Source organism: Etheostoma cragini, chromosome 5, assembly GCF_013103735.1.
Source record: "Etheostoma cragini isolate CJK2018 chromosome 5, CSU_Ecrag_1.0, whole genome shotgun sequence".
Taxonomy (NCBI): domain Eukaryota; kingdom Metazoa; phylum Chordata; class Actinopteri; order Perciformes; family Percidae; genus Etheostoma; species Etheostoma cragini.
The window spans coordinates 558,862-572,071 of record NC_048411.1 but is presented as its reverse complement, the minus strand read 5'-3'; the positions used below and the strand labels follow the sequence as shown (position 1 = coordinate 572,071).

The 13,210-nt window shown below is 42.3% G+C and overlaps 1 protein-coding gene across 2 annotated transcripts in view; it reads left to right on the top strand.

Annotated features, from left to right (window-relative positions):
- Nucleotides 1-13,210, top strand: part of kat6a (K(lysine) acetyltransferase 6A) — a 32,665-nt gene that overhangs the window by 7,906 nt on the left and 11,549 nt on the right. For both annotated transcript variants that reach the window (XM_034871676.1, XM_034871675.1), the window contains exons 3-9: nucleotides 4,271-4,379; nucleotides 5,633-5,748; nucleotides 7,119-7,200; nucleotides 7,514-7,628; nucleotides 8,121-8,440; nucleotides 10,373-10,485; nucleotides 12,718-12,833. In XM_034871676.1, the coding sequence (XP_034727567.1) occupies nucleotides 4,271-4,379; nucleotides 5,633-5,748; nucleotides 7,119-7,200; nucleotides 7,514-7,628; nucleotides 8,121-8,440; nucleotides 10,373-10,485; nucleotides 12,718-12,833 (971 nt within the window). The remainder of the gene's footprint in view (nucleotides 1-4,270; nucleotides 4,380-5,632; nucleotides 5,749-7,118; nucleotides 7,201-7,513; nucleotides 7,629-8,120; nucleotides 8,441-10,372; nucleotides 10,486-12,717; nucleotides 12,834-13,210) is intronic.

Below are 13,210 nucleotides of genomic sequence, written 5' to 3'. Positions count from 1 at the left end.
CAGTTGCCACAAGGCGTGTCTTTTTGGCCCAAAGCAACGTTTTGTTCCTAAGCTCTCCTGACGTTGAGGGGGGGGGGGTGAGAGCACATGCCAAAGCATGAACACAAAGGCTAAAAATAGAGACACACACACGCACACACACCTTAAGTCAAGAGACAACTGTGAGACTCAACAGTCATTCAATGCATAAAATATTTAGTATGATGTTGTCGTGTAAAAGCAATCCTGGCAGTCGATGCTGGCTGAGGTAGAAAAAGGCTGAACAAGGAAGGAAAACGGAGGAATTTGAGAATTGAGTTTCACTGTTCCGATATCCTTGTCATGGAGGGAGGATTAGCGCTTCATTTTTAGTATCTGTTGGGGATTAATTTACAGTGGCAGCCAGTAACTGAAGCCTCACTGTAACATGCGTATCTGTGAAAGGCAATTCGCATGCTCTTGGCTCGTGTTTACCCGAGCGCTCGCAGGGCGAGTGGGAGCAGTTGACCTCCTCCAGCAGGGAAGGGGTTAAGCGTCAGCAATGATTGAGGTGTTGGTCGCACGCAGGCTGCTCAGATTGCTGCTGCAGATTTTCTCTCTTTCTTTACACTTTCCATTTTCCTTCACTCTCCTGCCCTCTGGATTCTTATTTATGTCCTCACTCTCTTCCCCCTCCGTTCTCTGACTTCAATTCTCTCCAGTGACTTGGTTGGTTTGTTTTGCAGCCCCAGTATAGCTATTCTCATCGCGCATTCAGGTCATTATTAATAATTTGTTTTACAATCTTGCAGTACAATCCTTTAGATGATCACAATTTTATATAGTTTTACCTGTGAGAATGTAAAATGGTTTCAGAAACCGAGAACTATGCTTATACATTTCTCCTCAAGGAAGACTGCTTCTTCCTCTTGCACCCAGCTTTTCTCTCTCTTTGCTACTCATTCTTTACACCCTTCTCTTTCTTTACCTCTTTCTTCCCTTACTCCCTCACTCCATACCTTTTTGTATCTCTTGCTCTCTCTGTCCCTGTGCTGTTAGGTGGGTGGGTATAGGGCTGGGGGGGTGGGGGGAAGTGGGTGTTGGAACGAGTCTAAGTCAGAAGGAAATGAACCCAATAAATCAAGCTCTCGTCCCTGTCTCCTCCCTGCCCGGACCTGCTGCCTTACCAGCTCTCTGCAGATATGTGCATTCCCACTACCTCTACATGCACAAAATATCTCGGGTTTTGCCCTTATTCCACAAAAAGACAATATTCGACTAAGCTGTTTACATAGCTAATAAAGTGTATATTCCATTTATAATCCCGTTTATAGGAAGTTGTGCACAATAGGATTTTTTCTAAGCTTTCCACCGGTGGCGGACTTGTTTGACCGTCGTTAACCATTCCTTCTCTCGGGTACTTGAACCTCGCAATGTTGGGGCTTCTGTGTGTTAAAGGGATATTTTATACATAAGATGCTTCACAATGAAGTGTTTAAGTGTCTTGTTTAAGATTTCGCTTCATTTGTGCCCGTAAAAGCATCCGTGTGTCCGCTGGACACTTCTTAATGGTTTATTATTATTAATGGTTACTATTGAATAAATTGTAGGATAATTAGGCTTTTTTGACCGTGATGCACAGAAAGAGTGTGTCAAAGTGAGTAAATGCACTATAACTTATATTCTTGCATGTGTATCTTATTCTTTTTTTGTTTCTTTTCATGGCTGTTTTTTAATTGCTCTTTAATGTAAAGCACTTTAAATTGCCTTGTTGCTAAAATGTGCTATAGGAATAAAGTTACCTTCCCGCTGCAGGCCCACACGGGGTGAACACTCTTACTGAGTGAGTAGAGGCCGCCCCACAAGAAAATGTTAAACCTTAATATTGTGAAACGTTTTAATCTCGTGGGACAAGATCTCGTCACAGCTTTAACAAGTGGTTTTGGTCCGAAAATCCAAATTCCACCCACTGCTTTTGAGTTGGGTTAAACAATCGAATACAAAATGGTCAAAATTAGTCTTTTAGGCATCTCAAAGTACCCATATTATGAAGAAATTACTTTTTGGGGGGTTGGGGTTATTTTGTGGTTATGGTGCTTACACACGCATACACACATGGAAGAAAAAAACTATCCATGCTGTTTTCAGTGAGATCTGGTTCCTGAATGTCCTCTGTCTTCAGTCTCATGGTGAGCTGTTCAACATCTGCACGGCTTTCTACGTCACTAGTCTGCTAACCGTAGCATGCTAGCTCGTTCTCAGTGGCTAAACACAGCTCCAACAGCCAGTAGTTGACCAGAACCTCCAAAAGAACTACTTCCTGTCCCTGTTGTGCAGGTATTCCACAAGTGGCCCTGGTCTAGAAGAAGTCTCCCAGCTAATCCTGCCTCGGACTGAACAAAGCTGGAGAAAGAGTTATCTAGCTGATGGGATCTTACCGAGCTACTGAGCATGTGCAGCTCCCAACAAAGATAGGATAGAAGGGAGATGTCTCACTCTGGAGCTAAAACAAGTGGGATGTCTCTTTCTGCAGCTAAAACAAGTGGGATGTCTCTTTCTGCAGCTAAAACAAGTGGGATGGCTAACTCTGTAGATAAAACAAGTGACATTTCTCACTCTGTAGGTAAAACAGAGACCTAAACACACAGGATGAAAACAGGATATGCAGCAATGTGCACAACAACAAAAATTGGTGTTTTGTGAAAATGAAACCATGTCAACCTATTCTGGTACAACCTCAAAATACAATTATGAACCTGAAAAGGAGCAGAATATGGGCGCCTTAAATCCCAGTACAACACTATTACAACATTTTAATAACACAATGCAAGTTTCTCCTGCCATTTAATGCTACTAAAATAAATTTGTGTACAGTACATTTATGTGAACTGTCAATATCACATCCAGAGTAATTGTGACAGTAATACAAATTTGACCCATTTTTTATGCTGTATATTCTGCAGTAGACCAAATGTGTTGCTGAAAATGACTTGTGGTGTACGCTGAGGTAGCAGTAAGCCACCACTTCCCCTCAGGGCGTCCAGCAAAACTTTCAAGGAGAGTCATTCCATGGCCCCTCCCTCTTGTGTGAAGTGCACCTGCAGGGCTTCAGGGATGTGATTTTTCAACTTTATTGGACACACGCGTCCTATTTGATTGCTTAACGACGTATAAAGTCTTATCCTGCCTTCTGTTTGCCTGGACACAAACCTGGCTTAGTCCTGCGCTTGTGTGTGTATCAGATAATGTGTTTGTTCTGTGTCACTGAGTACACACACAGACCAGGGCCAGGCGATCTCAAGAAAATCAAACATCACGACATTCATGGCCAAATCCCTCGATTGTTGATATCGCGATGATGTTGTAGGGTTGACATTTGGCGCTGCAACAAACTGTTCTTTACACAATGGGATTTTGGAAAAATAATCAACAATGTCGATTTAATGACAGTGGGTAAAGGCAAAAAACAGAAGACAGTGTTTTCCCCAGGTTAGTGGAGACTTAGGTACACATATTTGTCTGGTGGTTTAGGGGTTCTCCCTTGAGAAAATGTTAAATTTTTTAGAAAAAGCTTGAGCAGATAATAAATAAAACAATTCAAAACCTTAAATACAAAACTTGCGAAATAAGTCCACCAGAGACTAACTACAGCCATTAGTTCTGAGAAAAGTAATTTAGTAGGTTTTGATGCTACCGGTTGATTTTACATTCGCTTGATTTAGGTGGTGCCCAGAACGGCTCAGGTGCTGCATTAAAATCAGGAAAAGACAACCCTTACCATATTACAATGTCCAAAATGCTATCTACTCTCATATCATGAAATTGATTTAATATTGACATGTTGTCCAGCCCTAGGGCAGACTAAAAGATTTATGCAGCACCAGAAATGAACGTCAGATGCCATGTCCCAAAATAAGTGTCAATTGGGACATGTTGCGGTTGAATTCAGCTCCTCAGCCAGTAAAACCAAAGAAGCCGAGATACAGCTTTTGATCACACAACACAGGAGTCGGCAGAGACATTGACACACGGTGACAGCCTCTAACATGACCTGCCACTTAAATTATACACGTTCACTGGTCACTGTGTAGCTCTGATGCTCTTCATCATCCTAAACTCTCGTTTCACACATCCACATGCTCTGTCACTGTAGTCCTCTAGGCCGCTGTTGGCTTGTTAATGCACACACAGCAACAGTCATTCACTGTGGCGGGGCCACTTTGTTGTTTTTTTACTTGTACAATTAAGCTGTTAAGTTGACTGACGATCTCAACTCTTCTCCCCCCCCTCCTCTCCACTGTCCGTCTGCCAGCCGGTGGCTGAGCCCATCCCCATCTGCAGCTTCTGCCTGGGCACCAAGGAACAGAATCGTGATAAGAGGCCCGAGGAGCTCATCTCCTGTGCCGATTGTGGCAATAGTGGTGAGTGAGTGCTGCTCTGTGACCATTACGACCCCAGATCCTTGCACCATTTCAGTCTGTGACTTGGTTAAACTGTCCTAGTATTGTGGAATACAACCACAGAGGAAAACGATCTAATCAGCTGTCTGCAAAATATAAATTGGTTGGAGGTGTGATTGGTTACAATACAGAAAGTTATAGAGAGAGCACGCATTTGCAGTGGGGGCAACAAGAACTCTCTGCTTTCCATTGACTTTTATTGCGTGAGGGTTCCTTCTCGTCAATTTCATCTGCTAGCAAACAACAGAAAAATCCCTAAAAGCTGCTGTGTGGTGATATTACCTACCAACAATGTAAAGAACCCATAACTTAAGTTTGTATAAGCCACCAACCCAAAAAAACAGCGCTTTTATGATGACAAAGGTGGATACAGATGTGAGGAATCAGCAGGAAGATGGGAAGACTGTGGGATCCTGACGCTACTCTAACGTTATGTCCAACATTACGTGTGTTAGCTTACCTTACAGACAGACAGACAGTTGGGCTAAAACTGACATTTGAGTATCTGCAATAAAAGTTCTTTGGGTCAGCAGTTTATAAAAACTCGGGTTATTTACCCTATTGGTAGTTAATATCACCACAGAGCATCATTTAGGCATTTTTCTGTTTGCTAGCACACAAAACTGACGAGGAGGAGGAATGCATGTCACAATACAAGTCAATGGTGAGCAGAGAATTGCCCCCCCTCTCCCCCTCCACATTTTCTTAAGGAATTGTAGCCATTTTAGTTTCTTCTAGATTTATTCTTTATAGTTGCTCTGTTGCATACTTTTGGTTATTTTTCTTTTACCTCTGCCTATTTATTTGGTCCAGGATCTCATGCTTAAACTTGAATTAGACTGGCACCGGCCTCTGTTTTCTGAGAAAGTGAGATATAATTATGGTTTTCCTCCAGCTTAGTGAAAGCAGAGAAGAGGATTGTGTTCCTTATCTTTCCTCAGTGGGTTTCTGTCCCAGACAAGACCATCTACACTGCAGCTACTCTTCAAAACAGCAAAAGCACAGCTCTGACAGATTGTCATTTATGTTTGAACACTCTCTTTGCAGCCAGGTTTGATTCAGTGAGGGCTTTCAATTCCAAAAGGAGTTCTTTTTTCCCTTCTTCTTCATCATCCTGCTATGATGCAAGTGGGTCACAGCTGTCAGTCAGCGGCAGCAAAAGAGCCTGTGACGTTGACGCACTTGTTTGTGTATGCGTGTCTATCTACCTGCAGGCCACCCGTCCTGTCTCAAGTTCTCCCCAGAGCTCACAGCGCGAGTCAAGGCTCTGTGGTGGCAGTGCATCGAATGCAAGACTTGCAGCAGCTGTCAGGATCAAGGGAAAAATGCGGTGAGTGGATGAGCGAATATTCTGGCCTGGCAGCCTAATAGTGTCTGCAAGCACTCTCTTCCCTGCTTAAGTACCAGATAGAGATGCTGATAGACATATATGTGGGATTGAGCTATTTAAGTCAGCATGATTTCAATCTTCTATTTTGTCCTACTTGTCAAGTGAGGAATCATTGTTATTCAAACGTTTGTAGAGAGGTTTAATGGTTAGACAAAATGCTCGACATACTGCCAAGATGCACACTGATGCCCAATTCATCTTCGGGTAGGGAGAATAAAATGGAAACAAAGTTGCTTAAACCAATCACGGTGGATATTTTCCAAGTTCTGTCCAACTTTAAATGGCAAATTCATTGTAATTAAACAAAGTATTTTAATGCACTTTTGTGCTAGCTTGGAAATCCAGACCCAAATCCGAAAGATTAAGGGTCTGGCATCGAGAAATGAAAGTTGCCCATCTCGAGGGGCAGCGCCAAACGTGCATTTGAAAATCTTACAGCACACAATTGGATAACACTAGGACCAATCGCAACAACAAACAGGGTGAAGAATCCAGAGCCCCGTATGCTTAGCAACCGGCGGAGCTAACGGGTAGATTGGTAGGACTTCCAGGGTCCTTTTGTGCATACATATGTGGAAACCTGTTTCATTAGAATGAGCTCAGGCGCTTTAGTCAGCACTCCAATAAATGTTTCCTCAGTCAAAGTGCATCATATCCATCTTATTGGAAATGGGTGACACATATTTGACTTGATTAAAAAATAAAATTTCCCCCCAATATCTTTTCTAGCTTTCATGTACAATACCAGTCAAAGGTTTCACTTTCTCATTCAAGTGAACGGGAAAGTGTGTCCAAACGTTTGACTGGTACTAAATGTTTATCATGTACCATGCCTCCCTTTTAAATTGGGTAATTTAGACTAAACCTGGTCTGAAACACATCTAAAGTAGGGCTGCTCAATAACTAAAAATAAAATGATCTTCGCAATTATTTTTGTCACTGTTGAAATCATGATTAATTAACATGGTTACTCGTTGACTTTTGTAAAGATGTTGCATTTGTTTAAAAAATAAAAAACAATTGTGAAAGGGTCAAACAGATCAGCACCTTGAACTGTGAAATTTTCCTTAATTCTTTTCCCGTTAAACGGTTTTTTATTGCCCTTAGGAACACTAGACCAAAAAAATAAAACAGACAAAAACAATAAACAGTTTACTTGCAAAAATGTTACGCAAAATGTAGTGCAAAATACATAGCTTTTTTTCTTGATTACATTGTTTTTGTGATTGGTAAGAGTCAAAATTGGATTGTTCTAAAACGATTGATAATCAGCCATACTGTGTGTGTGTGTGTGTGTCTGTACTGTTCAGGACAACATGTTGTTCTGTGACTCCTGTGACCGGGGCTTTCACATGGAGTGCTGTGATCCTCCCCTCACGCGCATGCCAAAAGGTAAGTAAACAGGACTGCTACTTTAACTCATCACCTTACCTCTTCATTGGCCATTTAAAGCCTCCCAGGGATTCAACTAAAATAATACACAAACCTCCTACATTAACCACCATATACCACCATTATAGTTGCACTAAATTATGTTTTCTCACAAAGCACCTAATGCTCCGCCAGTAAGTGCTAATGTATTCGATAAGTCCCTGAGCGTGTTGATATCTGCACTGAAGCCTGTCTTGTCTTATCCACCTCAGGGTATGTGAACCTGTGCTTCTACTCTTTTTTTAAAAAATTTTAATTTTTTTTTCTCTCCCAGGCATGTGGATTTGCCAAATCTGCCAACCCAGAAAAAAGGGAAAGAAGCTCTTACACGAAAAGGCAGCACAAATCAAACGGCGCTACAACGCGCCACTGGGCCGGCCCAAGAACAGGTAAAGGAAGGCCTTCAGCCCAGTAGAGAGGCGCAGCAACATGCCATGTATCTGCTTCACCAGAGAACAGCCACAACACGCCTACTCTCCTGCTAAATGTATTGGGACTCTGCATTTCGTTGTTAGCCTTAACAACGGAGCCGCTTCAATACACTTGTTAGATAATTTCACATTACAGAGTTCTGTGTTGAGTTTGGTTTGCCGCTGTGTGTTTGTGGTGGAACACGGAAACAGAGCGGCGTGCCAGAAATGCAGGGCGCCATGTCATAGGTCCGCTTCAAGGCCAGGCTGATGTTGGAAGTCCCTCTAATGATAAAGAACGTGTTACATCAACCACATGCATTAAATATTTGAATATTAAAACAAATAACAAATGAAATTCAAATGTTATTATCGAGGAAGATTGACAGCTGTAATGGATGGACGCGTGCTTTACCATGCTACCCAGGTTTCCGATAAGCAGACTTTTAAACGGAGTCCTTTCCTCCACAGGCCGGGGCGGCCCTTCAAGAAGCTGGGCGGGCGTGGTCGACGGAAGCGCTCAGCCTCCGCCAACTCATCCTCCAGCTCCTCCTGTGAGGGTTACCCTGGTGACGACCGGCTGCTTTTTTCTATGCGGGACGATGACGACGACATGTCGCAGGGCAGCCTGCGCTTCAACAACAAGACCAAGGGCCTCATCGACGCCCTCACAAAGTTCTTCACGCCGTCGCCTGAGGGCCGTAAGGCCCGGCAGGAAGTAGTGGACTATTCACAGCAGTGCCGTATCCGAAAGAAAGCCAGTCGCAAAGGAGAAGGAGATGACAGAGGAGGTAAGGAGTGACTGTGCTACTTACACACACAGCACTCAGTATTATTATTTATACAAAAGGGTACAAGATTGGAAGCTTAGAATATGTTATCGTAAACTGTCCAAAATATGTATTATTATACGTCTAAACGTAATGTTCTTGACAGGGATATCATAAATAGCTTTGGAATTGCAATGTAACTGATACATAAAAAAGATTTGAATGTAGTGTATTGTGTGGAGTGAACGAGAAATTAAATGAAACTTGCAACAGTGCAGCAACAAAAAAATCTTAATGAAGTGACTGCGAAAACATGAAGAGTAGGCTATTGATTTGAACATCTCAAAAATGTCCACTGCATAAATTGGTAATATTTGCACTTTAATGAGCCATCAGCATCATGATTTTTAAAACGCATACTGTATCTTCATGCATCTTCTTTTTTTTACACTTTATCAGACTCGATTAGGTGTTGTCAGCTAGATGGTTTGCTAACAGACCATGTACTATCAGTTGTTATTGTGATGCATACGCAGTGCTTTAATGTTCTTCCCATGTTACTCATTTGCAAATTGTAGAGCGAGGTTAAAAATGGTGCAGAACTGATTTGTCATTTGCCGCCTCAGAAAATTGTTGCCTATGCTTGGAAAGAAAGTGCTTTGTAGTCTGAAGTGACAACACTCACTTCTCTTTCCACTGAACTTAAGTAACACACAGTAGAAGAGAATAAATGCTACAGAGCAGACACATTAGGAGCATTATCTTCCAAGTTTAACTGCCACCGGTGTCTGTGATTTTGACCCACTTTGAAGATTTTGTTATAGAATGGATAAGCAGGTTTATACAACCTGCATTAATCCAGTGTTGTAATATATCCAAAGTCAGTCAAGACTAATTCAAAAAACAGTTTACCGTACATATGAATAAAAAGCCACAATCAGATTTACACTTCTTGCCCACCGGCCCGTTGTTTGTTTAGCTTTTTTATGGATAGTTCTAGATGAAGATAGATTTTTTTACATAGAAATAAAACCCATTTTGTAAATTCTTTTGTATCAGCACCCACATGAAAGTGTCTGCTCCGCTCCGTACAGCAGCACAGAGTAGCAGGTGCCCGATTTCACTCCTCACCGGAGCCTATAGCCATGATGTTCCACTTCTGGTATTTTGCGGTGCCTGCAGAAATTCCACCGGATGTCAGTTACCTTCCACTTCCTTTGTGTTGTAATTCTAATCTCTGGTGGATTTCTGAGGACTATGGTGACCTGGTCCTCAGATCTCTGCAGGGTAAATCCAGACAGCTAGCTAGACTATCAGTCCAATCTGAGGACTATGGTTACCTGGTCCTCAGATCTCTGCAGGGTAAATCCAGACAGCTAGCTAGACTATCTGTCCAATCAGAGTTTTCTGTTGACGACTAAAACTACTTCTGAACGTACTCATGTTCCACCAAAACAAGTTTCTTTGATGCTTCCGGGCGCTTCCGCCTCCAGTGTTAACCTGGTGGCTCCCAAAATGGACCGCGTAGTGAAAGCTCGTCCGGAGAGCCGGAGACGCCAGACACAGCCATGGTGCAGTTTGCGGTGTCAACTTCACCGGTTAACATGGAAAACCCAAATGAACAGGAAACATTCTCTGAGCACTTGTCTTGTGTGTCTTAAAGGATAACTTTGAGATAACCCCAGTTGCACAGTTTAGTCAGCACAGAGAGTGTACTAACAACAGAGCAAGGTGGCAAATGACTTGGGACTCATTGATGATACAGGACCTGCATGTTGGTCACTTTGTTTATTTTAAGAAAACTGTTGAACATGTATAAATGTCTCAATGTCTGCCTGCTTTGGCTGCTAGTGGCACAATTATTAAAAGATCCGACGGCACACATCTTTGCACTCTGTCTAGGATGCTCCTCACTAGATTTGCATCGATGTTGACTTGTGTTTCAATCCCCAGACAATCAGGAAGGCAGCGACTGGCGTGACGAAGACGAGAAACTTCCCGGCCACGAGAACCTGACGGAAAAAGACATCGAACTGTTCAGACACATCCAGGAGCTGGCTCTGCAGGTACAGACATGAATGACAGACCAACATGAAATATCTTAAACTTAAAATGTTGTTAAATGAACAGAGATGGGATGATGGGAAGGGAGGACCAGCCTGAAGAGGGGCCACGTTGTAGAGTGAGACAGCATCAACCGGGGAACTTGGGAGGTAGACCTGGGCAATATATCAATATCAAGAAATGAGATTACATATCGTCTTAGATTTTGGATATCGTAATGTGTAATAAGTGTTTCCTGTATTTAAAGGCTGCATTACAGTAAATTGATGTCCTTTCCTGAACATACCAGACTGTTGTAACTGTTTATTATCGGCCTTCTACCCACTTTTTAAATGGCCAGTAGATGCAGATAATAAGAGCTAATTGAGGGACAAAAACTTGACTGTGAGGTAATTAAGGTACAGCGTTGCCAATGGACCATTTGCTTGAATTTCACTTTCTGCTTGTGATACTCCCTTGGTCGAAAGGGCTGGTGGCTGGTCTGTGTAATCACACCCTGGAACTGGGTGGAGTGCATGAGACCCCAGCCCCGTCTCAGTTAGGCACATGAAGTTAGTGATGGTGTCAAAGGACATCCTATGTTTGGTTGAGTGAATAGAGAGGTCAACTACGTCATAGTACATGACATTCTGGTTAGGGCTTGCCACCTTGTGTGACACAGCGCTTTGTTACAGTCATTCTGCTCATTCATGAAGAATTCATGCATCTTTTCCCACTTTATCAGACTCGATTAAGGGTGTCAGCTAGATGGTTTGCTAACAGACCATGTTCTACCAGCTGTTATTGTGATGCACAGGCAGTGCTTAAATGTTACCCTCGTTTTAAAAATGATCCAGCCCTGATGTTAGTTATTTGGAGTGCAGAAAAAAATATGTGCAGAACTGATTTGTCATTTGCTGCCTCAGAAAATTGTTGCCTATGCATTGAAAGAAAGTGCATGTAAGTGGCCACCTCCAGTTCTCTTTCCACTAAATTTTCCGATTAAGTAACGCACAATTAGAAGAGAATAAATGCTACAGAAACTACTAGAACTATTGGGTCCTTGTAAATTCTGGAGTGTGGTCTAGACCTACTCTATCTGTAAAGTGTCTTGAGATAACTCTTGTTATGAATTGATACTATAAATAAAATTGAATTGAATTACAGTAACCAGTTTTGTGATAAATTTAGTCTGTCAAAAGAGTAGTGATGATTCAAAACCAGTTTATTTTATACCACAAAGGTTGATGTGACGTCTACACCATAGCCTTCTTAAGTGGTCTTTGCTGTGGTGAGCATTTATACTCTGTGGTAGAGCGAGGGAGAGAGTGACAGGGGTTAGCTTCAGAGAGAGTACCAACTCTCATTCTGGACACGGAAAAACTAAGTGTCTCCCCTGTGCTTTCTGACCATGGTAGTAAAGGTTGGATCTATATATATTTTATTTTTTTCTTCATGTTAATGTAAACAAAACTTTAATTTTAATTTGTCACATACATACAGTACAATATAGTGAAATTACATTCTAAGCATTAGGGGCAGTGGACAGCACACATAAAGCATCCGGGGAGGAACTTAGAGGTCAGGGTTTTGCTCAGGGACGCTCTGACATGTGGCCACCTCCGAGCCACAAGCCACCTCGTAAAACACTATTTAGCATCTTTTTTTTAAATTTTAAATTTCCCACATGCATGTGTCACTCCCTCTCTACTACTCGGTCTCTACCTGAAAATACCACAATGCATTGCATTGCTCAGAGTGCGGGTGTTTGGCCAGCGTCATGGGAGTCGTATTAAAACACTATCCCAGATCCTGCCTGGAATATTCAAACCAGTGTTAAAGTGTTTGATGCAGAGTACTAAGCTTTAATGGTGTGTGTAAAAAAGGCAATTGGGATTATCTAGGTTGAGCAGTGCATCATGGATATGACACCACTCCACTTCGTCATGCTAGCAGGTAGCCTGGTCTCAAAGTAATAAGAAGTGGGTTTTGGTTTCTGACTTAATAGTATTAATTGTTTAAGCTCTAATGTTTGCTTTTATTTGGGCTCCCCTGGTTTGCCTGTGTAACAGATGAAACCCAATATCATAGTGTGATAACGTGTGATTTACACTCCATACTATGCCGGCGGGTCCTGGTGTGTAATTGGTGTACTCTCTCTGTGATCTGCCAGCCACTCCAGTAGTAAACCTGGACTTGACCCTTCATGTCTCTCCCCCTCTTTCTCATTTCATCTTTGTTGCTCACCTAAACAGAAAGTCGGGGTGACGGGTCCACCGGACCCTCAGATGCGCTGTCCGTCAGTTATCGAATTTGGCAAGTTTGAAATCCAGACGTGGTATTCCTCTCCCTACCCCCAGGAGTACAGCAGGTAAGCTAATGACCATAATGAAGCACAACAGCATAATGCACTTAGCTCCCTGTCCTGCCTGTAGGCATCGCAATTACCACCAGCAGAATGGAGTGCAATTAGAAGGTTGTTTACATTACCACCTACTTTGGCAGGTAACCAGCCAGAGCCACGGAGGCAATTTGATTCTGATTTACTGAGGGTGTATTTATTTTACTTATTTTTATTTAGGCAACTGTTGAATAAAATCAGCCCGACTATTCTTACCAAATCTACCGCTGTTTGAATCCTGTTAGTTCCCAGATGGCTCAGGCATTGTAGAGTTGTTTGCTACTATTAAAACAAGAGCTGTGAAAAGCAATTAAAAAGTGGCCATCACAATTTCCCAAAGTCCAAGT